General features: G+C 38.6%; 3 protein-coding genes across 6 annotated transcripts in view; all 3 read right to left on the reverse strand.

The window, feature by feature from the left end:
- The window catches only part of LOC146459521 (uncharacterized), a 181,777-nt gene extending 163,714 nt beyond the window's left edge, over positions 1-18,063 (reverse strand). Inside the window, exon 1 of the mRNA XM_085089431.1 lies at positions 17,844-18,063. The gene's annotated coding sequence lies outside the window, so the exon portion shown is untranslated. The remainder of the gene's footprint in view (positions 1-17,843) is intronic.
- LOC146459539 (melanopsin-B-like) lies at positions 1,731-5,977 on the reverse strand. The gene is made up of 2 exons (XM_085089571.1): positions 5,088-5,977; positions 1,731-2,683 (listed from the first exon to the last, which is right to left on the reverse strand). Exons 1-2 carry the CDS (start codon positions 5,793-5,795, stop codon positions 2,411-2,413), a joined length of 981 nt encoding a protein of 326 aa, XP_084945697.1. The 5' UTR covers positions 5,796-5,977; the 3' UTR covers positions 1,731-2,410.
- The window catches only part of LOC146459540 (receptor-type tyrosine-protein phosphatase F-like), a 57,601-nt gene continuing 41,694 nt past the window's right edge, over positions 8,514-24,420 (reverse strand). For all 4 annotated transcript variants that reach the window (XM_085089424.1, XM_085089425.1, XM_085089423.1 and 1 more), the window contains 10 exons: positions 23,811-23,962; positions 20,849-20,984; positions 19,595-19,838; positions 18,855-18,931; positions 17,477-17,611; positions 15,782-15,907; positions 15,042-15,193; positions 12,403-12,538; positions 10,015-10,114; positions 8,514-9,836 (listed from right to left, as the gene is read on the reverse strand). In XM_085089424.1, coding sequence (XP_084945550.1) covers positions 10,040-10,114; positions 12,403-12,538; positions 15,042-15,193; positions 15,782-15,907; positions 17,477-17,611; positions 18,855-18,931; positions 19,595-19,838; positions 20,849-20,984; positions 23,811-23,962 — 1,233 coding nt within the window. In that variant the 3' untranslated portion in view covers positions 8,514-9,836; positions 10,015-10,039. The remainder of the gene's footprint in view (positions 9,837-10,014; positions 10,115-12,402; positions 12,539-15,041; positions 15,194-15,781; positions 15,908-17,476; positions 17,612-18,854; positions 18,932-19,594; positions 19,839-20,848; positions 20,985-23,810; positions 23,963-24,420) is intronic.

A 24,420-nucleotide genomic window follows, 5' to 3' on the forward strand; every position in this document is an offset into this window, starting at 1 on the left:
TACTGGAGTCGGAAAAAGGAAGTGAATATACCTTACACCTTTCACTTCAAATATTGAAAAACGGAAATTAAACACCAAGTATCATTTCATATTTATATCACGAGACACGCAATGCTTGAAAGCGATAGTCGATTAGTTCTGTTAAATCGACACTTGTTAAATGCTCGGACTATTGATGATGAAGGTTAGTTGTTCGACCTTCGACCCCACTGTTGAACTGGTTTCCAAGAAACTAAACTTACCATTGTCTCCCAAAACCCTTATTTATAAATGGGTAACAAGTAGCTTCGCTGGGGGTAACCCTAAGGTAGATTACGATGCACGCCATACGTAGAGGAGTAGTAATACTCCTACTCACTTTGTGTTACAGAAACGGGTTTAGGCTCCGAGAACTAACGAGTTCTTGAGTCTTTATTTTAACTTCGAATTTCAAACAACAGCTTTTCAGAGATTTAAAACTACATTACTTGAAGTTCAAGATTGGGTCAATGTTACAGTGTTGAAAGGATCGAAAGATAATACTTTTGCACTTAGAGTAGACTGGAATATTGCACGTCTCGTTGTCATGACAACTTGAACCCAAATTTATAAATGTTGACATTGTTACCGTGGTCATTGCAAAATCAAGCGTCTTTTCCGTTGAGGTTGAAGCACTAACTTTCAATACTAAGCAGCATGCTTTGACTTTATTAAGTTTATTCATAAGCCATCATTTTAGTGACATTTTAGCCCTCATTACAGTTGGTATTCAAGTTTAAACACCGTGTTTAAGCAGTGATTTGAGTATTAACGACTAGGTAAAGAATTCTGGCAGTGAAAGTCCCAGAAGTCAGGAATGATTTTTAATATGGCTGAATACAAAAGAAAGCTCTCTTGGCATTTGGGTTTTGAATGCGGGGAATAACTTTTACCTGGCGTTTCTACGATACGAAAGTGGGAAATTTTTTGTACCCAAAGAATGCCTTTGGTATGGTTAATAAAACTTACCTCTCAGAAACCGCATGAGCAACATATAAAGACAATTTAATTATCTGTCATTTTTGATGCTGAGAAATGTAATCTATATCACTTAGTATCGTTGGGAGCAAAGATCACCGAAATTACTTGCGCAATACGTTGGAATCTTTGTACCCAAATGTTTTTAACTACAATTATGTTTGCAATAAAGCTTTACTTCCTACTCTGGCGAGACAGGTCGATTTGTTGGGTCAGATCTAGTCACCCTTCCTTATTGTACCATTTGCTAGTAGAATCGTGCTAATCAACAATGCTATTGGCTAGAGAAGCACGACGAAAATGGCTATATTACTCTTTCTTATTAGTTGTGAAGTGTAATATAAAGGAGCATTTCGCGGAGTAAAACCTAAATCCTTATCATTGAACCACAAAAAACAATACAGGCCTAAAACGGATCATGTATCCAAAGAAGCCATACTCCAAATACGGTGATTTTCGTTGAATTCTATTTAACAAATTGAATGTGGCTCAGCGTTGTCTGCACTCTTATCGACAACGATATTCGTCATGACAGTGGTCAAAATGTTGCGCCTCTTGAGTCCACAACAAATTTTGACCAATGTGATAACAAATATCGTTGTCGATAAGAGTGCAGACAACGATAAACCACATTAATTTCGATTTTTTTTTACCACAATATCAATGTCAAAGAAAATTTTTACAATAACTGTCAAAATTTCCGTGCGCTGATTGACGCGAGCAGCGTTTCTAGGCTCTTATCGACAACAGAAAATTAGCCAATCAGATTGCGAGATTAGAAACAATTGTGGTAAAAAAGACGTTTCTTGGTGATTGAGGAACTTTTTGGCAAAAAAAATTAATTCTGTTGCAATTAGTTTAAGGTTGGGATGCTTTATTCGACAGATTCACTGGACTACTATAATAGACAGTATAACGTCCACTTGTAACGTTACTATTTTACGCCAAATTGCGTACATTCAATGTTCGATACCTTACTAAGCCAGCAACACATATTATTTTTCAACACTGTCTAAATATGGTCATGGTACACTGAATATTCGTCGACCGTAGTCAACAGATTTCCTACGATATACGTAATTTCGTGTGTCGGGGAGAAAAATGGCAAGATAAAGATCGCCTCCAGCCTTTCTGCAATAAAACTATGCTTTGTTATCAGTGTTTAATAATAAAACAGTTATCCTTTTCAATCTTGCGGAATATCCCCTGATTTTTGCGAAGTTAGCCTACAGCCTAGTAAGCAAAGTATCAGGCGATATTCTATGTGACAAATGTTAAACGTTTGCACTACCCTTTAGGTTGTTTAGGTTTGTAGTTAGCCGTGCCATCGAAGTTTCCACGAGATCCATTTGAGCTGTTGTATTGGAATGTGACTTAGCCTGGGATCTGTCGCACAACATAGACAAAAATACCTTTATTTTAAACTTGGCTGTCTCTCCACAAGTCGTGTCACGCGAGTTTTCATACACAGCATACGCCTTAGCTGGTCACGAAAGTGACTGTTTCTAAATCCATAGATCCACGGATTTGTCACGCAACTTATGCTCATAAGGAAAGCTGCAGCGAGGTCCACTGAGTCTGGAATGTTCCCTATTCTGGCCACACGTAAGAAGTGAATCACACAGATTGGAATCCACGTGATGATGTATACACCAATCAGCAAAAGGATAGTTTTGGCTACCCTCACCTGGATATGGGAAATAGAAATGACGAGTCATATATTAAACAAATAATTCTCGTATACTTCCTACCCGTGCTATAAGCTGCATTTTGACTAGACAAAAGTATGCTAATATGTACTTACTTCATCCACCAAATTTCCCAAAATACGGGGGTTTTTACTCCGGTGGCTGTTACTGAAAGTATCTTTCCTTTTTATTATTTGCAACTATTTGTCTAATCGAACCCTCTCCGGCACTTGATGATAATTAACAATAGGGTCTTTGCAGGTAACAGTCACATGGTGCAAAAAACACCTTGCTGATGAGCAAGTTACGCAATGGGACATCCAAAACAAAGAAAATTCAAATTCGAAAAAAATTACCAGTTTGGTATAGACTAATCAAAACGGACGCAATGATCTAGCTATCACTAACTGAAAAAAAATGTGTACAATCTCTGTTTTATATATACTTTTTAATACACTTTATTGATACAAATAAATAGCAATAAAAATAAACGGTAATTACAAACGATAAGAACAATCAATAACGGTTTACATTAGTAGAAGTAAGGATAAGCCGGTGGATCCAAGATGGCCGCCATTTTGCAATCATGACGTTTTATCACATGATATGACGTCATCATGACCCGTTATGACGGCAAAGGAAACATCTTTGGACGTACTATCTGTCTAGAGGGGGGGGGGGGGGGAGGCGGAATTCCCTCTCCCTCCCCCCGCCCCAGAAGACGAAAAAAAACCCGGTCTAGGTAGGGTTAAGCAAATACTGAAAAGCAGAGCGTTCTGTCTTGAAGTGCACCACCATCTCGCTCCAAATATCCGGAAAAAACGAATTCAAACTAGTAATAAGAAATAATGTTTCGTTTTGTCTCCCATTTGCGTTGAGTTACCTTTACGTTTTTAAGACGGGAAGCTGCTAACAAAGGCAATATGGTTTATAAAGGCAATAAAGTTTATGTTCCGGTCGATCAAAGTATATAAGAGCAAAACTATACCAGGTGTCAAGCGTTTATTAAAGGGGCAGAGTCACCAATTTTTTGTGTCACTTTGAATAGCCAAAAAAACATATTTGCATTGGTGGAATGGTCAAAATAATCATTCACTTGTGTTAGCAATAACCCTACTAGTGCACAGAAACTAATATTAATTATCTTTGGCTGCGGATGGTTAGGATGGAGAGGGATTGCAGCTTGAAAAAATTGGCCAATTTCTTCCTGTGTATTGAAGAGAAAACGCTAAAAACTGATTCCTCTAGGAATAATTTCATATTAAAATAGGTTCTTTGTCAAATATTTGAGCTGTTTTGACCAAAATACAGCAAAATCGCCATGAAAGTAACCCTTTAAATACATGAAACGTAGAACAAACAAAATGTTGTGGATATCAATCTTATAAATCTGATTCTTAACCCTTTAATCCCTAAGAGTGCCATTTGGCACATAAGGCCACAACTCTGTAAATATTTGACAGATTTTTTATGAATTTTTCACACCAAGATGGTCTTGTGAAGATCTACTCATTAAAAGGATAAAAACTTAACCCCCTCCCATATGTGATATGGTTGACCACCCCCATAACTTTTCAACTTTTTCCCCCTAGAAGTTGTGGGTCTTAAGACATCTCTCACATTAATGAAGATGTTGAGACCCGCAAAATAAGCTATAGTTTAGGGGTATACCTAATATACGCAAGGATTGGGACGTTTTTGAAATTTGAAATTTTTACGTTTTAAGGCCATTTATCTCAAAGCCATAACTTTTCTCATTCATAATTATATCAGTTATGAAATACTCTCATGAGTAGCTTTAAAATGGTATATCATACATAGACATTGAGTTTGTAGACTTGGATCTGGAGAAAATGTCGTTTTGCCTTAGGGTTTAAAGGGTTAAGAAAAAATATATCACTTAGTGTGCATGCTTCTGTTTCTAAAATCAAAGGGAATAAAAGGTGATTGTTCAAAATGAATTTATTCTTTGGTTTAATTAACAGGTAAGTGTAATGAAAACAAAGTCTGCAGCTATTATAAGTAAAAAAAATGAGCCTGATCTTTCGAATTGGCTTTTTCAGAAAGAATAAATACCAAGGAAAATACAGTATTATTCGGACGCTGCCAGTTGGAAACTTTAGAGTTGAGTAATACGGTTTCCTACTTGCATTGAGTAAACACTGAGGAATGTACAATAATCCAAGATTTTGTTTTAAGTATCAAACAATTTTTTTTTCAATCTTAAATATTAATAATATTTAGCTTAATTTTTGAAAAAGAAAAAAGAAGAACGATAGAAGGAAAGAAAAAAGAAAAACTCTAACACAACATCACAGTTCTTTAGCATTATTTGACTGTTTTGGCAGTTTCCGAGTAGACATTGAAAATAAATAGGAGCTTTAATTTAATAGATGCACTTACTTCCTTCTTTAACTTTTCTTTATTTTCCGCACTCATTGTCACGGCTAAGTGTCTCACGCTATGCTCTTCCACTCGTCTCTTACTTCTTTTCACGGCCAAGTAAATCTTTACGTAGCACCAGATCAAGACAGAAAACGGCAACGCGATAAACGCCAGCACAAGAAAAGTCGTGTACGAGTAACTGCTCCCTACGGCGATGAAACACGTCGCGCGCGATGAAAAGAATCCATAACGACCCCAACCGAGGTTTGGAGGAATGGAGATGGTCACTGCCAAGAACCACAACATGAAAATCATCGCCGTTGTCCTTTGCTTGCTGAAGTAAGTCACGCTTTCTTGTGGGAGAACAATTGAGTAATACCTGCTCACACAAATAATTGTGACAGACATTAACGACGCCACTAGGAATGATAGCGTATAACAGCCGTTGACACGGCAAAACGTTTCCCCAGAAATCCACTGTCGTGTTATGAGGACGCCCGTCGAGACCGAGAGAGTGAAGAGGATCCGTAGGATGTCTGAGATACTGAGATTCACAATCAGGTAGTTCGGAACTGTTTGTAAATGGCGGTTGGTGTAAACCATTGCACACACACCGAAGTTTCCAATCAGCCCGACAATAATTAGAAGAAGGACAAAGGCAACTTCTAGAACAACAACAAAGGTCGGTTCGTCATTTAAAGGAGGAAATTCGAGGGAATCTTTCATTCTTGATCTCGATCGCTTTCGCCTGAGTTAAGCAAATAAAATCTAAACGCAATAGTTCCGTACGTCAAGCTAACTTGAGAGCTCAATCTACCCTCTGATAATGCACGAACTTGCTCTTAAACATAGAGATGGAAGCTCAGATATAACTGAACGTGCCAAAAATGTCGCCTTATTTGCTGTACCTGATAAGAACTGTAACGACGGTAATTAAAAAAAGCAAAATGGAATAACTTAAGCTAGTTAAAAGACGTTTTTAGTGTACACACACTCTGATAAGATTACATTTGCATGCGGCATCGGCGAATATTTTAATTGTCATGCGATATTTCTCCCACTTTGTATTATTACGATAATTGACATTTTGCCGTCAGCCGGTATCTGTGCTGAGTATTTTCCATCGCTTTTCTGCTCTCTAAAGTACATATTTGCACAAGAAGGCAAATAGTTTAAGAGGTTGCAGATGTGTGCTACTTGAGTGGCAAAACTTGAATATTTGTTTGACTAAAGATTTGAATATGGAAGCGAACAACCAATCGCCTGAATATATTCTTTCGCAAAAACCATTTGGCGACGTCAAATAGACTAATTTTAAAACGAAATTTTGTATAACAGAATAGTTACAATAAAATGGCCATCGAGAACGAATGTCATAAGATTTCCTTCATTCTTTTTTCCCTCAAAGGACAATTAATTTTTTGAAAATTATGAGGTTTAAGCATAATCTTCATCCAAGGACTGAGCAAACAAAATATCGATCAGTTCTTTGTTGTGAATATTATGAAAGTTTTGCGGTTCAAATTTTGGTGATATGAGCGACTGTGTTTACAAAGCGCAAAAATAATTTTCCACGAAAAATATTTTTGCCACTAAACATTTTTCGCAATTCATTCCTCCGCTGAATTTTCAGTTTCGGCATGTTTACTAAAATCGTGACTAATAAAGTAATAAAAAAAACAAACGAAAACCAAACAAACAAATAATACAAAATACAAAACAAAAACAAACGAAAAATCGTTCGGTTCCGTGAGTTGGGTTGATAAGTAATAACGGAAATGAATCATCGATTTTTACCCCTGTCTTAAAACGAGGCCGGGTGCAAAATTTAGTTTTACTTTATCATGTCAATTAAACTCAGTTTTGCATCAGGAAACGTTCTGAAAACGAGGCAAAGAACAATTTGGAACTGGTCTATGCCATTATCAAACAACAACAAAATCAACGAACAACATTTGCAACAAAAACATCAACAAAGTCAAGTACTTTAGCAACCAACCAACCAACAAAGAAACAAATAAAATAAAGGTTTACTTACGTGAACTTGTATGGCAGAATACTCACTAAACCACGGAAGACCATAGATTTACTCTCATACAAAGTTTATCATTTTATCTTCATTTTAGGCAAAGGTGGTAAGGTAACAAAGAAAGAAGATCCAACAAAATACAAAATCAGAGTTCGAGCCGGCATTGTGAGGGCTAAAACCCAAACTAATTAAGAACTTCTTCGCTTTTTATTTTATTTTGATTAAAAAATTATCTAACAATATACGAACCTAGCAGCTAAAAATGCATTTATTAATTAAACCATTTTTTTCCAAACTTATGCAATAACTTATTCCTTCGCTTAAGCGCTACTTTGTAAAAAAAAAAAAAGAAATTTTAATTAAAATATATATATATATATATATATATATATATATATATATATATATGTTCCTTCAAATATAGCATGGGAAAGTAGCCTTCGCTCCAGATTTATAGCCAAGAAAAACTGTCCAACCTTACCTGGGGTGCTTACCATTTACGCAAACCACCCAGATAAATATGAAATGACTTTGCTTCTCTTAACAGAAGATGCATAACATGCAAAATGTATGAACATCAGCTGTAAATCCCAAAAGGAGTAATAAAAATGTATCACATAGACCAGAAGCCCATAATTTCAGAAGTACTCCAAATGGAATGATGCGTACCATTTGATGTTCCAACTGGAATTTCCGGGTTTTCCATGTAAATGGTAAGCACCCCTTGTTTACTGCAGGACATAAAAAGGAATCACTTAAAGCGCTTAAAGGAAGAAATAAGATATTTAGGATTCCCTCAAGACCACATTTTGTAAACGCGCAAAGTGACGATCAGTTGGTAATTCCGACAGCCGCCAAAAAGTGAGGTCCCTGGGAGCTGACGTTCATTTTCTCTGTAATGTTCAAAACTTTTTTTTCTCTTAAGGACAGTGCCTACTTTTGTTACTGCGCATACGTTCTGCACAACTCTAGATACTCGGGTTTCCTATGGGTGGCGCCTACTAATACAGGGATATTTTTGCGCGGTTTAAAACTATGCAGAGAAAGTAGAACTTAGCAAGTGCTCTTGGCATCCAAAAAGAACATTTGGGGTAACCATGCATTGTTCAGAGATAATAAAGCTAAAATTCGGAAAAAAAAAATCGCCATACATTGCTTTGTACTTTACTGTTTTTTAGAATAATTGTCGCTTCATTATCTATGAAAAATGGGTGGTTATCCCCAATTTTCTTTTTGGATTCCAATAGCCCTTGCTAAGATTTGCTTCCCCCGCATAGTCATAAACCGCACAAAAATGCTTCCTTATTAGTAGGCCCCGTCCTTAATTGGACATAGTAAATAATATTTATTTCTATAAAAATTAGAAAAAAAAGGAAAGAAAAGACCATAACGTTATTTATCACACTCCAAATAACTTCTGGAAACTATTGACTTCTTTTTAATAGAAAAAAGTTCTACCATTTTGGTTTAAAACAATAGTATTATGCTTGTAATAAAAAAAGCAAATTGCTTGAAATTGCAAATACAGTCGACTCCCGATAACTCGAACCTTGAAGGGAAATTGGAAACAGTTCGAGTTATCGGGAGTTCGAGTTATCGAGGGTAGAATTATATAGAAAATGACCTGAAGGGAAAGGAAAATTGGTTCGAGTTAGCGGGAGGTTCGACTTAGTGAGGGTTCGAGTTATCGGGAGTCGACTGTAAATTCAAGTAACGAAATTATCAATGTAGGTATATAACAACCCCAACTTTTAAAGAGCTGGGTATAACGCGATTTCAAAAACTACTTAAAAAGTTATTCCTCCGCCTTACGTATGGCTTGAGTTAGGAACGTAACTTAAAACTAAATGACAAGCCGCCATGAAAGCAAAAATCCAATTCTTCAGCATGGCGTACACAAGAAAATACATTAATCATAACGTGATGCTACTAAAAGCACCAACTTTCAAAATACAAGCGTTCATAATTCAGTTGCTATAAATAGAATCAGCTTCCCTAATTGCAAAATGCGATTTTCATTTTAGAAGACACGAAGTTATCGAGGAGGAAACACTATTTCTACAATTCATATCAAAATAGTTCTTTTTTATATTGCATTCATTCTGCTAAATTGCTGGTCTCTATTTTTATTTATCTTTTTACTAATATTTTTTTTCTTCACAAAAATTCGTTTTTCGTCTATACTGAAAAATATCGATTTCAAACAATGGCATTGTTTGATTATTTTTAAAGTCCTCATGCCTGTCGCATTACCTTTTTTCTATAATCTCATCCAACGGTTATATGGCACCGAGTTCATACAGATTATTTACTTTGCAGGCTGTTAATAAGCTTCTGGTCTAAAAAATATTAAAAATATTAATTTTAAAAAAATGGCCTTCTGTTTAAACTTTAGATCCTAACGCCTGACATAAGTCACCTCTTTCTATCATGTTACCAAACATGTTACCACCAAGCGGCTCCCTGCTACTCAACCTTGAATCATACCTCCTACAGATTATAGCCGTGGCTGGCTGTTTCGCCAGACTTTGCGCAACCAAGACACCAACGCAAAGAAAACCGGCGCTTGAAGATAAGAATTTACGTTATCTGAACTTCTTCATTTCGCGATATTTCAAGCCCAAATCAAGATATTAAATCATTCATGCCTACATCATTTGCATTAAATTTTCTAACGAATAAGAAAAATCTCAGCTTGGTAGCTTAACTCTCTGGAGGACTAAATTCATTAAATTCCAATAGCCCACTTTGAAAATGAGTGATGGCCTGGGTCGAGAGTAACTGCCCAAGTGATTGTGGGATTGTTTGGGGGGACGCAAAAATGCGAAGATAATAGCCAACGTCCCCCCAAACCTTCCCACAATCGCTTGGGCAGCTACTCTCGACCCAGGCCATCACTCTTTTTCAAAGTGGGCTATAAGAAATTATTCGAATGAAACTTTTACTGAAAGTTGGCGTAAATTTCAAACGAATCCAAATACTCTTGTAACGTCGTGTAGCAAAACTCGTACTGCTCCTAAAGGGAAGAAGGAAAAAACAACAAATAAATGACAATACTGGTGGGAATCCATTGAAATTACAATAAGCAAATGGGCTAATAAAGACATAAGCTTCTAAAGAAACTGTCTGCTTCGTCGGTGGAATGGAAAGAGAACGGTTAGTTTATCAACACAGTCAATAACTGAAGGTGAATTGGCCACCGTAAAGAGATTCGAGTGCTGGCATTTCGAGCGTTAGCTTTTCGTCACAGCAAATGACGAAGGGCTAACGCTCGAATCGTTACGTCAGCACTCGAATCTCAACTCAAAAACTCAAATCAACTCCAAACATTCAAAACCAAACACTCGGCACTCAATAATCGATAGGTTACATAGCCTTGAAATTCCACTTCTTGAAGGGCATCGAAATTGAGTTTTTAATACTGATTCATAGTTTTATTTGTTGGAGCAATTCTAGATTCCCAATACACTGTTTGCATCTTTTTAAAGGCTAACGTAAAGGACTTCTAGTTAAATAGTTACTTATTCAATCACCCAGGGCTGAGTTGCTCGAAGCATGGTTAGCGCTAACCATTGGTTAAGAGGTATTAAAACCTATAGGTTGTCATGGTGTTTAACCCGGGTTAGCGCTAACCATGCTTCGAGCAACTGGGCCCAGTTCGACAGTGCGAGGGTTTTTCTCTCATAGAATGTGTTACAGTAGAACCTCGATTTAACGAAGTCGCTGGGGACCGGCCAAATTTGTTCGTTAAATCGAGGGTTTGTTATATCGAAAACCTCGAAAACCTCGATATAACGGACTTGAGGGGAAACGACCAAAATGTTCGTTATATCGAGGTCATAGTTAATGATTGATTTTTAACACAGGTGACTTCTGTCACGCAATTCAATGCAATTTTCGTCACCCAGAAGTGCCGCGTTTTGAGATGCAATTCATTAAGCATGGTGGCTTTCAGTAGCAATTATTTTCACTTTTGAGCAGACGCGCAGCTTTTGTAACAAAAAACGACACTTTCAGAGTGTTGATCTCTTCAGCGTTTATCTCCTGTCACGTGTTGACATTGTAATTCGTTCTATCGAGGTAGATTTTACATTTGGGCTTCCGGATAATGTTCGTTATATGGAAGAATTCGTTATATCGAGGTTCGTTATATCAAGGTTTTATTCCATACATTTTACTGTAACTTTGGCCGGGACATTACATAGAATATCGTTCGTTATATCGAGGACTTCGTTAAATAGAGGTTCGTTAAATCGAGGTTCCACTGTAATTACTCGAGCCACATACAAGATCCCTTCCCGTTAGGACCATTCCCACCCAGGGTGAAACATTTTGAATGTTTTTCATTTGCCACAACTGGCCAGTCTGTAAATCAAACACGTCAGTGTTGGTCTGGGATGGTGCTGCAAAATCTTGAAAAAAAACAGCTCCTAAAACGCGCCATTTTGAAGAAATTCGAGGGACTAGGATAAAAGTTATCCTTCAAATTGGTTCATTCTGTTGACAAACTGACCGGTGTGGCCGGCAAATGTGCCCTTAGAGGGGAAATGTGGTATCAACTCATAAACCTGTGACAATAGGCCAATTGCGAGTTTCTTTGAACCTCATTATGAAAGCGAGACTAAGTGCCAAGATTTTAATTATGAAAATTAGTTTTCATTCATACACAAACAAAACTAATTCACACGGAAAGCTTTGCACTTAGCCTCGCTTTCATAATGAGGTTCACAGAGACACGGAGACAGCCTATTCAAATCAAAGCTGACGAGCAGTACTCTTTCTGTGCACACGTGAGAGATAGAACCCCCTAAAGAAAGCGAGCCATAAGCTGATCTATGAAAGGGAGGGGATCACGGTTCTGCGCATGTCCATGAATCAAAATACTTTTTCGCCTTTGCTCGCTATGACCCAAGCCTGTTTCATTTAATTCGTTGTTTATGAACCATTCAGAAGGAATAGGTAACTCGGGTGGTAATTTTTTTCATATGATTGCGTTATTTCGCATGCAAATAACTGTAAACACATCAACCGTGGAATAAATCCTACGGGTCAACACTAAATTCAATATCGTCATCATGAGTACAATCCACTAGCATTTTCTGTGAATTTTGGTTATCAGTCGTTTTGCTTGGACTAATTATAGAATGTGATTACTGAAGTACATGTGAGTGGGATTTTTAAGGCCATAAATAAGAATAAATAAGAATAAATAAGAGGCCATTGATAAGAAAGAGAAAAGAGCATTTAGATTCATGCACATGCGCTGAAATGTGAACCCCTCAGTTTGACATTAGTTTGTCTTACCGCTGTTTGTACCATGGCGGGTCTTTGAAGCCTCATGGCTTGAACTGTTTGAAAAACATCTATCACACCCTCAGCCTTCAAACGCTCGATCATCATGCTGATCCCACAGAACACGCCGGTACGACCCACTCCACCACTGCAAAGAGATACCAACCGATAGAGTCAATAAACAACACATCACAGAGCGCGCCTGTTCAGCACACACTGATGTTAATAAATGATATGTACCCATAATCACTACACCATACATAGATCTACGCCTATAGAACACATGCCACCACTACAAAAGATACCAAGCTACAAAGCAAACAAACAGCATATTACAACTGGCTCGATTTTCTTTGTTCCCTGCGGGGACATATATTCAATAACCCTGGTAACCTGATAAGCTGGTGGCGGCTTTGATTGTTATTAGGGACTTTAAAGGGAACCTCCACTCTCACAACAAGTTGACAGGTAAGCGTTGGAAATAGTGTCTAAATTCCAAATTTTTGTCTAAAACGTAGAAATGACATTCAAGTGTGTCAAAATTTAGATATGATTATCGACAATTTTCGCTTTTAAATTTCCTGGGGGCAGTCATTTTAAATTTTGTGACGTGTAATGGTTGCCGCTATTGTTATTCAGCAGAAGTTCTTTTGTGTGAAACAATTGAGCAACCTTATTACGTCATGAAATCCAAGATGGCGGCGCGCGGGAAATTTAAAAGCGAAAATAGCCGATAATCAAATCATGTTTTTTTCCGACACTGAAATATTATTTTCATGTTTTCCAAAAAAATTTCAAAGAAAATTGTATTTTCAATAATGTAACGTTAACATGTTTCGAGAGTGGAGGTTTCCTTTAAGAAAACACGACGGCAACGCCAACGAAAACGTCGCTTGAAATTATAAGTTCACGTTATTTGTACTACTTTGCGATTATTCCAATTCGTCGTTGTACAATATGGCCAAACTATCCAGTAGAATGGCGCTCAAGTTGAAACGCAGAATGAAAATTTACTGCCATGTGCTCACGTTGTCCGCAAAACCTTAAATTTGGTCATTTCACGTTGTTGTTTGGCCGAGTACGGTGACGAAATGTACCAAACTTCAAACTGAACGTGCGCGGCCATTGTTTTGCTCATTTTGTCCTATTGTTTTGTGACGTTCTCGTTGCCGTCGCCGTTGTGGTTTCTTAAAGTTCCTAATGTAACAGGGGAGCAAGGGCCATTACTTATCCCCGAATATCCCCCTGGCCCATGCGCCGAGCCCTCGGGTTACGACCTCGGGCGCGGCACGAGAGGAACATATCACATATCCCCTCGCTCAAGGTAACTCTCACGTGCATTTTCAATACACGCCGAACTTCACGCCTGTACGACCCACGTCGCCAATTTAATAAAATGTGCGCCAACGAAATGTTCTCAAATTTCCAACTGTTTGAAAACATGTACCGATGAATAAGTACACTTCTCGGGAGTCAGTTGTATAGGAAATACTCTTTAGGTGAAAACTATGAAAAAAGAACTACGCTACACCGAGAAAATTCAGGAAAATACACTTCTTCTTTGGCGCGATGTCCATCCATCTACCCGAAAGATCCCAGAATCCCTTACTCGCACCAGTCTTCTCACAGTTTCTGGAGTTGTGAATTGAGGAAGAAGGACAAAGGTAACCAGAGATTCATATTATATGTACAGGGTTAACGGAATCTTCCTTCTGTTTTGCATGCAATCTACTTAAGTTTCACTGTTTTTCTTTTAAGAGTACTTCAAATTCATGAGGTCAAAACAGAAATACCAGCTCATTCCCAGTAGGCGCTTTGGTTCAAACGAGCGTTCTCCTTGACCAGCTGCAAAACAGAATAGCAACCCCGGCGCTTACTTGAATCACCTAATGTATGGTCCCGAAGAAAACAGTTAGTTTTTTTTTTTCCCGACATTCCTGATGTTTCCCAAGACGAAGTCGAGAGAAACATCAGGGCCCGGTTGTTCGAAAGCCGATTAACGCTAATCCACGATTAAAAGTTAACCGAGGTTTTCATCTCGCTCGTTAAGAATGTTTTTAAAAGCTAAGTTAAAGGTAATGGTAAAGAAAAGTTTAAGGCAAAACTGAAGGACAAAAATCTTTTGGAAGAATTTGTATGGGTTAGTAAATAAGCTCGAATCAAAGTTCACGTTAACCCAGGATTAGCTAAATCGGGCTTTGAACAACTGGACCCAGGACTCGAGGGAAAACAAAACTAACTAGTTTCCCAAGGGACCATGCATTAAGTGCTTTGTTATATATTTAGACTTTCCCTTCAACAATCACAGCAAAACAAACAAACAAACAACTGGGGAGAGCAACAACTGCGGAATTGTATCCCGGTCGGGATACATTTGTATTTGATCAGGGGCACGTAAAAGAATCAACTAATTACAGTGCTTGTTTTGTTGAGTGAAAGTCTAGGTATATCACAATACGTATTGTCTCTTAACAATGGTGTATTGTCAGTGCAACAACAGGCTTTTGTTGAAAAAGAGTAGTTAGAATACATCCTGGCATGTCATTGATTTGAGTTTAACGAAAGAAGACGTTTGGTAAAGATGCATTACTAGTGAAACTTAACTTCAAAAGAGCTAAAAGATGAATTCTGACCACCCCGCCATGTTTTACCTGCAATGTATAACAATGATCGTGTTTCCGCTCTGCTGCTGCCATTTCTGTACTTGGCCGATGAGATCCACAATCCCCACTCCAGAGTCCGGGACTCCACTGTCCGGCCAATCCGTGTACTGAAACTGACTCACGGTGCGAGCATCCTTTTCCTGAAGTACACAAAATTATGCAGGGAGTATGTTAATTTATGCAAGTGAGCAGTAACGAGACAACCGAGAAACGATAAGTAAACAATTTTGGGTCACCACGAGCGCTACGCAACGGATCATCAACAACGCAGCGACCAGTTTACAGATACGATTGACAAATATCAATCCTAAATGGAGGAAGTTTAATACAGCAATGGCAGAGGTCAGCGGTTAGCTAGATACATATTAGGGAACTTAAGCTAAGACAACGGTGTCGGAAACGAACACGTCACTTTAAAATATTACTTCATTTTATTTGTGCTACTTCGCGATTATTTCTACTCATTCAGCTTGTACAAAAACGACGAACTACCCAGGAACCAAATTGGTAGGCATGGTGTTTGTACTAAGAAAGAGAATGAAAAATTAACCGTCGTGTGTTCACGTTCTCCACAAAACCTTAAATTTGGTTATTTCACGTTGTTGTTTTGCCGAGGACCGCAAAGAAATGTACTAGAGGCTCAAGTAATGTACGGGTTACTGACGTGGACGTGTGGCAAATATACAAGTAATCTAAGCAGCGGCAGCAGTGATATTTGCTCATATTACCTCTGTATGCGTGAGTTTAAACTTCCTGGAAATGTAGTCACCAAATGAAGTTTCCTCTAACAGCTCGACGAGAATGACACCGTACAGCCGAGATCCTTCGGAAGGCCAATAATGGTGACATTTCACCTGGTAAGCAAAATTGAATAGGTTAACACAAAACCACAAAGAAGCCTTATTCCGTGTCAACAGCCAGATCTGCTGCCTATATATAGCTATAACACTTGACACGTATCGAGATCTCGAGATACTCTTATGAATGCTAGAATAGTATTTTCTCAGAAAATTCATACATTCAATTTTTCATCAGCAGTTCACGTATATGGTCTCCAAAAGCCATCCTTCACGAGTTTCGTACGAACTCATAAAATGACAAGCTCCCAGATAGTTTTAAAGTTCAAGTGTACTACGTTGGTATCGCAGACGCCGCGGGTTCGAATCACGTTCAAGCCTGCATTTTTTCAGACATTTTGCAAATGCTTACAAGCGCAAGTAACTCCGATGGTCTTGCATGTATTAAATCCTTACATGCGTCGATCACATACACGAACCCTAAATGTATAGGCAAACTTCAGGACGGTGCCTACTAAGAAGGAAGTATTTTTGTGTGGCTTATGACTGCGCGTGGAAAGTAGATCTCAGCAAGGGCTATTGAAATCTAAAAAGAAAATTGGGGAAAACCACGCATTTTTTAGAGATAATTAAGCAACAATTATTCTAAAAACAGTAAAATACAAAGCAATGTATGGGGCTTTTTCAAATTGAAGCTTTATTATCTCTGGAAAATGCATGGATACCCTAAATTTTCTTTTTGGATACCAAGGGCACTTGCTAAGTTCTGCTTTCTCCGCATAGTTTTAAACCGCACAAAAATATCCCTGTATTAATAGGCACCACCCATAGGGAACCCGAGTATCTCGAGATGCGCAGAACGTATGCGCAGTAACAAAAGTAGGCACTTTCCTTAACACTGAATTCTGGATTCTAAGTTTTGAATATGTGGATGAAACACTATTTAGTTGAAAGCTACTGAACAGTTCTTTCCTGAAGTGTGACCTTTCAAACGAAATGTTACGAGCAATATTTTCCCTTCGTGCCGTTTAACTTGTCTCTTACCTTTTGAATCTGTCAACGAGATTGAAAGCTTTCAAACGAAAGCTAATGCGTGTAAAATGTATGAGGTTCTCTACGTTCGTGGGAGAATCCTAAATGGCGGCCATTCAAATGAACCTACCTCAAGGGGAAATGTCATGGTGTTTTTGACCTCTTTTCTTTAAATGGTGAAATAAGACCTTAACTTTGCTACAAATTAATTTTAGAACAACGAGAGGAAAAAAATCAACTCAATTCTTGAAAGGAACATCTCTTGATCTGTTCTAGCGCATTTTGGAAACAAAAATGCTAGAACTTGAAAAAAATTAGCCTAACATGTTTCAAGTTTAAATCCATTCCGATCCACTCTGTCTCTGACTAGAGGCACTAATCGACAGCTTTGTTTCACTGGGGTGATAATTTATAACAAAACTAGACAATTATTTTCTTGTTTCTGTTGACAGACAAACGTTTTTGGGTTTTCAAATGACATCAAATTCGCGTGATACTTCCCCTTTAAGGTTCATTTGGTTTGTTAATATTCAACAAAATGAAACGAAATCTGATTTAAGAAAAAAAAAAAAAAAAACAAGGTATTATTCTAACCTTGCCTGCCTCTTCTTCTCTTGTGATCATCACTACAGTGGCACATTCTTGTTCCCATATTAAACGCCAAAAATCTTCAAACGTGTCTGGGACAGGCGCTTGGGTTGCTATGTATGCTCTGGGCTGACAGTATCCCTGAAAATAATCAGTGGTATGTACATTGTCAGGAATAATTCGTTTTCTGTGATGAAAGGGGAAGCAAGATTGACGCAGCACGTCAATAGGGGGCTTGAGCAACGACGACGGAAACGGCAACGCCAACGCCGCAAAACAATAGGTTTAATGAGCAAAAACAATTACTGCACGTGCATTCTACATTTTGGTACATTTCTTTGCCGTTCTCTGCAAAACAACAGCGTGAAATGACCACATTTAAGGTTTTGTGGGGAACGTCAACGGACGACGGTGAATTTTTCATTTTCTTTCTTAACTTGTGCGCCACTCCTACCAATTTGGTTCATGGGTAGTTCGCCATTTTTGTAAAGTTGAGCGAGTTGAAATAATTGCGAAGTAGCACAAATGAAGTAAAGTTATATTTTCAGGTGACGTTTTCGTTGCCGTTACCGTCGTCGTTGCTTAAGCTCCCTAATATGGCCCAATTTTGAGTCCCAGACTCGGGATTGCAATAGCGTGGTTTGAGTTGACAGCTGGTTCTTCCCGCCTTACTTCGAGAATTTCCCCGCGAAGTGCTCCATTTTCCTGCTTCGATAACAGAAACGGATATTCCTAAATTCATTTCTAGATTTATATAGTTTAGTTCAGTTCATTGATTGCCTCACACACACAAATACAACATTAATAAATTAAACATTAACGAGGCAAGGTAGCCCAAGGAAGCCAATAAGGCTTATGTAATGGACTACCTTGGATAATTCTAATGTTAAAAACATAATTTAATAAGTCTGTCATCGGCAGGACTATCCATCTTAATACATAAATATTTTTAATATACGGAAATAATCATTAGATTAGAATAAAAAAAAGTGAAATGGAAAAACAAAAGGAAAGTAAAAAGAAGAAAAAAAGAAAAAAGGACACTCAAGTACACTAAAAGAAGTAACATGTTTCTATATTAAGAGAGAAAACCTAAGTTTAGAAGTGAACACAGCAAAACTAGGAGCATTCTGAACTTCAGGGTTAAGAGAATTATACAATTCAGGTCCTTGAAAACGGAGTGAAAACTTCCCTACGTTTGTTCTACAGTAAGGCAGACGGAAGGAATATATATACACAGAGGACCTGCATGAAATGTGGGTGATGTGTCTTTTGTCGCTTAAAATCATGACGTTTTCCCACATTCCAAACAAGCGCCATTCAAGCACCAAACATGAAAGCACACGAAGGTCTATTTTCCAGAACAAGCAGCATTCAAACTTACATCGATAAAATTAGCATTGATGTAGTCAGATCCCATCTCTCCTGGTCTCATCTTCAAATGGACACGCGTGCTCTCAACTGTAAAATAATAACAAATAAAATCAATCGATCAATCTAGCAGAAAGTCCGTCTGTCCGTCCACCCACCCATCCATCCATCAATCAATCAATCAATCAATCAATCAATCAATCAATCAATCAATCAATCAATCAATCAATCAATCAATCAATCAATCAAGCAATCAAGCAAGCAAGCAAGCAAGCAAGCAAGCAAGCAAGCAAGCAAGCAAGCAGTCAGTCAGTCAGTCAGTCAGTCAGTCAGTCAGTCAGTCAGTCAGTCAGTCAGTCAGTCAGTCAGTCAGTCAGTCAGTCAGTCAGTCAGTCAGTCAGTCCGTCCGTCCGTCCATCCATCCATCCATCAATCAACCAGCCAGGCTGCAGGCAAGAAAACCAGCCGCCAAAAGGTAACGGGGTAACAAAGTCAAGCTTCTTTGGAATGAAATTAGAATTAAAAGCCTTTAAACTTCTCACTGATGCATGAAGCTAACAACGGCAACATTTTACTTCAAGCTGAAACAAGAGATTTCACTGAATACAGGCAGAAAACTAGAAACTTTGCGATAACATTGATTTGCTCTTCCTTTTCAAAGACACCACTTCTTACCAACAATGTTACTGTTAAACCGATCACATGATCAACTGGTAGATAAACTATATCCTTTGCATGTATTATGTTACTTACACGGCAGGATGTTCGCATATCGATTCTTTACAGCGTTGCAGTTGAGGCTGGCACTCTTGAAAGCAATCGGGTGATTCTCTTCTTTGGCCAACCGACAGAATTCGTTTTCCAAATACGTGTAACCGGTTTCCGCGTCAAATTGACGAAGTTCCCGTATGCGGGTGCCAAGGTCTTTAGCCTCGACTTCAGTCACGCCACAGGTAATGGCTTCGAGAAGTGCATCATGGATGAAAACGTACTGCGCCTGATGACAAATAAAAAAAAGCCACAAAATTCAGTTGAAAGATCGATGTATATCGAGTTTGATCCTTCATAACAAACGAGTTGAAGAAGGTCAAGAAAATTGTATGCGATTTTCATATCCGCACGAGCTTAAGTCTGGAAAGAATATGCTTAAAACTAACACGAACATGGAACGGCCATACCCGTTTGCATGATACCGTGCTGTGAGAATCTCGATCTAATACTACTGCTATTGAGAGAATCGGTACGGTAACTACTCGTACCAATCAGATTTTGTACCGGTATAATGCCAACGAATACAGAGCCTTAGGATGAACTCGTCATCGGTTTATGACCAATGAAAGTTGGTTTCGATTGACTAACAAAATAAATTGTTTTGTGTGTACTGCGTTCTACGACTTGAGCGATTGGTCGGTTTAGTGTTTTTGCAGTGAATTCTGGTGGGCTTATTGTCTTAATAACAAGACGGTGTGGGAGCAAGTACTTAGGCGTCGTGGTATTAAGCGTATGTGAGCATGAACGTTAGTTCAGTTTTCGATGGCAGGTGAACGATAAAAGACTTCCTGAGAGTCTAACTTATATTTGCGCTAAACGAGATGTAGTTCAACCGGAAATGTCACGCAAAGGATGAATAAAGCCCAATACATAACTAAACATATCGGGTTTTGTAACCATTTGTGCATCTAAGATAAAGATGAATTTTTGACGACAAAGGAGTATTTTTGCGAATACCTTTCCACACAAACACCATTGAATATTTTCCGCTTAAAAGAACAACTTAAACTTTGTTACGTTTGCGATCCATAGACAAATACTGAACCTGCTTAATCTTGCCCCACACTTAACGCATGCGCATTAGAGTCCAATTGCACTTTTGAGGCCTACGGAGAAAACCGATTTAAATACTGGGGCTCCATTGGACGCCCAAGTAACAATTCTAGCGATAGACTTGAAGACCACTCGGGCACTTAAAAAAGCAGTTAATTGTTTCTATTATGAAGGACGAACTACCTCAGTCTGCACCATAAAGTTCCTCTGATATCTCATCTGACGGACAAACCCAAACACGTCCACGCTGTCTTCCTGGCTGATCCTCTGCAGCATGACATCTAGCGTGATAAATGTACCAGTACGACCAACACCGGCACTGTGGGGAAAGGACAAGAAGAGAACGGGTAAGATAGCGACAGATACAGTCTATGAAGCAATCCAGGTACTCTCTTAGGTCAAACGAGTCTTTATTACTTGAGTTACCTAGCACTAAGACCCGTCCAACCCTTGGCAATCGTGCATTCCAGTCAGAGGCACCTTATCTTTGGAATGCATTACCTTCAACAATTCAAGACATTGGACACTTTCAAGACTGCTGTTAAAACTCATTCCTTTAATTTAACCTTATATTTTTATTCATGTCTTGTCTTTGTTACTAGTTTATTGACTAGGTAATCGCTGCCTTTGATTGCATGGGCTTGTAGTTTTTACTAGTTTCTTGCGTTCTTAGTTACTCTTAACATAAAAGCGCAAGCGAATATATCCATATAGAGGTTTGCGCTATGCAAATGTAAATTATTATTAATTATTATATGAAAGTGAAAAATATATGAAATCCATACATTTGGACTGTTGGCGAAAGAATGAATACGCGAATCACCATCGCAGTTATGTACGCAAGTTATGCAGTTGCAAAAAGAAAGCCTGAAGAAAAATCAGGTTTTCTTTTCGTAACTGCATACCGTAAGTCGCCGTACATAACTGTGTTGTTCATTCACTTATTCGGATACAGTCTAATTTCAAAAAGAAAGTAGCTCGTCTACTAAAGTCAAATGAAACATGCTGGAAATCTCAAGAGTTTTCGAACACGGCTAGTGCTTAAAATTCGGGCAACATGCATTTCAGGAAAACCAAGGCAACTTTTAGTTTCTCAATTCAAAAACAGCGGGAAATTACAGCTGGGGTTTCAGCTATCGGAGTGTCTAAGGACCTCATAGTCGCCATCCCCTCAGTCGGAGATGTCTCACCGTGGCGAAAAGGTGAAGTTACGTCCAGTGGTGACCAACATCAAAATTCTCCCACCAATACAACTCCTTCATCGAACATACGGGTTATGAGAATAGAACAAATGGTCACTTAAGATACAATGTCTCGATCTCCTCACAAATTCTCTCCACTAATAGCAAAAGAATAATGTACGAGGAAAGGTAGAGAATATGCTTGTTGATATTTGGACTTTTAAAAGAGTTGAAATCGGGTGTTGATGCTCCTGTGAGGCACATAAGCCCAAATGAAACTCCGCGGACAAACCCCACGCAGAGTTGATGCAACTTGGTTGAGCTATCTAACCATGGGACAGTTTCATGCAACCTTCCTAAGTAAGGATGTAATCCAAGTATTAGGGAGCTTAAGGTGGCCGAACACAGTTTACGCGCGCTTTACAGATTCTGTTAGTGATGCTATTAAGCGCGCGCTAGGGTTGTGGTACGTAAATACGGCGGTCGATAAAGTGATCCCTCAATTTCACATGAAATGGATAATAAAGGTAAGTTTTGATCCTAAATAACTAAGTTTCTTGTTTCTGGACTCTTTTTCTTTTCTTTCCGAGCAAAAAAGTCATTCACCGAGACCTTTTGCATGCTTTTCAACTTTGCCATGAAACCCAATTAAAGCCACGCATGCGCATTTGACCAAAAAATTGCGACTGGTTGTTTTCGTGGAAATGAACTGTTTTCTAAGGAACCGCTCATTAGAATTTCGTAAAATTTGGCATGAAAATAGTTCCCTAAAAGCGTAACTTGCCTACAAAGCGAAACCTAAATCTAACAGAGGGTATCTTCACAAAACATTAAAATGCAAAATCAATATTTACAGGAGATCTGTCTGTTAAAATTACATGAAAATAGTGCAACTGTGTCAGTGTTTTGTGAGTTTATCTGGATACAAAAAATGGAAAAAATCTAATGAGTACATTTTCTAAAAATAAAGGAAACCTACAATATATGGACGTTTAATAGTTCGCTGCGTTGCCATGGAAACGGTACTTAGCTCGACAAGACGTACAAAAATCCATTCTTTCTTAGCTAGTCTTACACCATACCAATTTTGGGCACCCAGAAGTACATAGTTTCCAAATAACGTCTTCTAACACCTGTACACTAAAAAACTGTATTCGGCCACCTTAAGCAACGACGACGGCAACGGCAACAAAAAACGTCACCCGAAAATATATCTTTATTTCATTTGTGCTACTTCGCGCTTATTTTAACTCGCTCAACTTTTACAAAAATGGCGAACTATCCAGGGACCAAATTGGTAGGAGTGGCGTTCAAGTTAAGAAAGAAAATGAAAAAATGATCGTGCGTTCAAGTTCTCCACAAAACCTTAAATGTGGTCATTTCACGTTGTTGTTTCGCAGAGGACGGCAAAGAAATATACCAAAATGTAAAACGCACGTGCAGAGCGATTGCTTTTGCTCATTAAACCTATTGTTTTGCGGCGTTGTCGTTGCCGTCGTCGTCCTCGTTGCTTAAGTTCCCTATTGTTTCTTAACAATACGCTATTGTTGACCAACTATAATCCAAGTCACGCGTGACCAATATTTTTCAAATTTGAACGGAGTTTTGAAATTTGCATGTCAGTCTTGAACATCGCCAACGAGATTCCAGAGTTCCCGCAGAAGTTTCCCTAGTTTATTGACGGTATAACGCTATGAATTTTTCTTTACATTACAGCATTAAGTATTTCAAGAATAACAATTGTTTCCCAAGTATTTTGAATCTTTTTTTTTTTCTGTTAATGCATCTTTTTCGATTCACATGTCGGACATTATAAAGAGAAATTCGAATGTTCGTTTCATTCTCGGAAATACTGGTCATGTGTGACGTGAATTGACTGTAACTTCCTCGTGAATCTGGCCGAGGCTGGAAGGGCAGGTGACATTCACGCATCCCAAATAAGAGATAGAGGGGATTTACTATACCTGCAATGTACCACCATTGGCCCAACAGATTCACGGTTAGCACTGAAAGTGTGACGAACCAACGAAAGCAGAGGGGTGGGGTGGGACGGAACCCCGTGATCCGGCCAAGCGGTAAAATGAAATTGTTTGATGGCGCGGTCATCGTCTGGAAACTGAAAAGAGGAAAAGACAAAATAAAGACTGAAACTACTCTTTCGTTTACGTGCGATGTACCCAAATGTTGTCACTCGAGAAGCAGAAGGCAGGATGCGTGTCATGTGTGAACCTAATAAATGGTGGCGTAGCTTGCCACGAGTCTTTCAATGGCTCAGTGTTAGATGAGCTTCTGCACGGTGTACGGATTGTGATGGTTGGATTCTCGTTGTGGACTCAGATATTTTCTCTTTCTTCCACGCTCGTAACATCAACAACAACAAAAAGAACTTTCACACGGCCACAAGTTTTAACTGGACAAACTCAGCAGCTGTGGGAGATAGAGTTGGAAATTGCCAAAGACGCGACTGTAGAACCTGACAACTTCGCCCCCTCTCCACCCTCCAAGCTTCCTCACCAACACCCCCCCTCCCCTCCCCCTTCGCAACCACCACCAAAGTAAAGATGAGCCTGTTGC

The sequence above is a fragment of the Pavona decussata genome, unplaced genomic scaffold (assembly GCF_977016875.1).
Source record: "Pavona decussata unplaced genomic scaffold, jaPavDecu1.1 SCAFFOLD_219, whole genome shotgun sequence".
Taxonomy (NCBI): domain Eukaryota; kingdom Metazoa; phylum Cnidaria; class Anthozoa; order Scleractinia; family Agariciidae; genus Pavona; species Pavona decussata.

What these genes read in the sequence shown, in the direction of transcription:
- LOC146459539 (XM_085089571.1), bottom strand. Translation starts at nt 5,795, where the DNA reads ATGAAAGATTCCCTCGAATTTCCTCCTTTAAATGACGAACCGACCTTT. An exon ending in AAGAAAAGTTAAAGAAGGAA is followed by an intron (nt 2,684 to 5,087) that starts GTAAGTGCATCT and finishes TCCCATATCCAG; the next exon opens with GTGAGGGTAGCCAAAACTAT.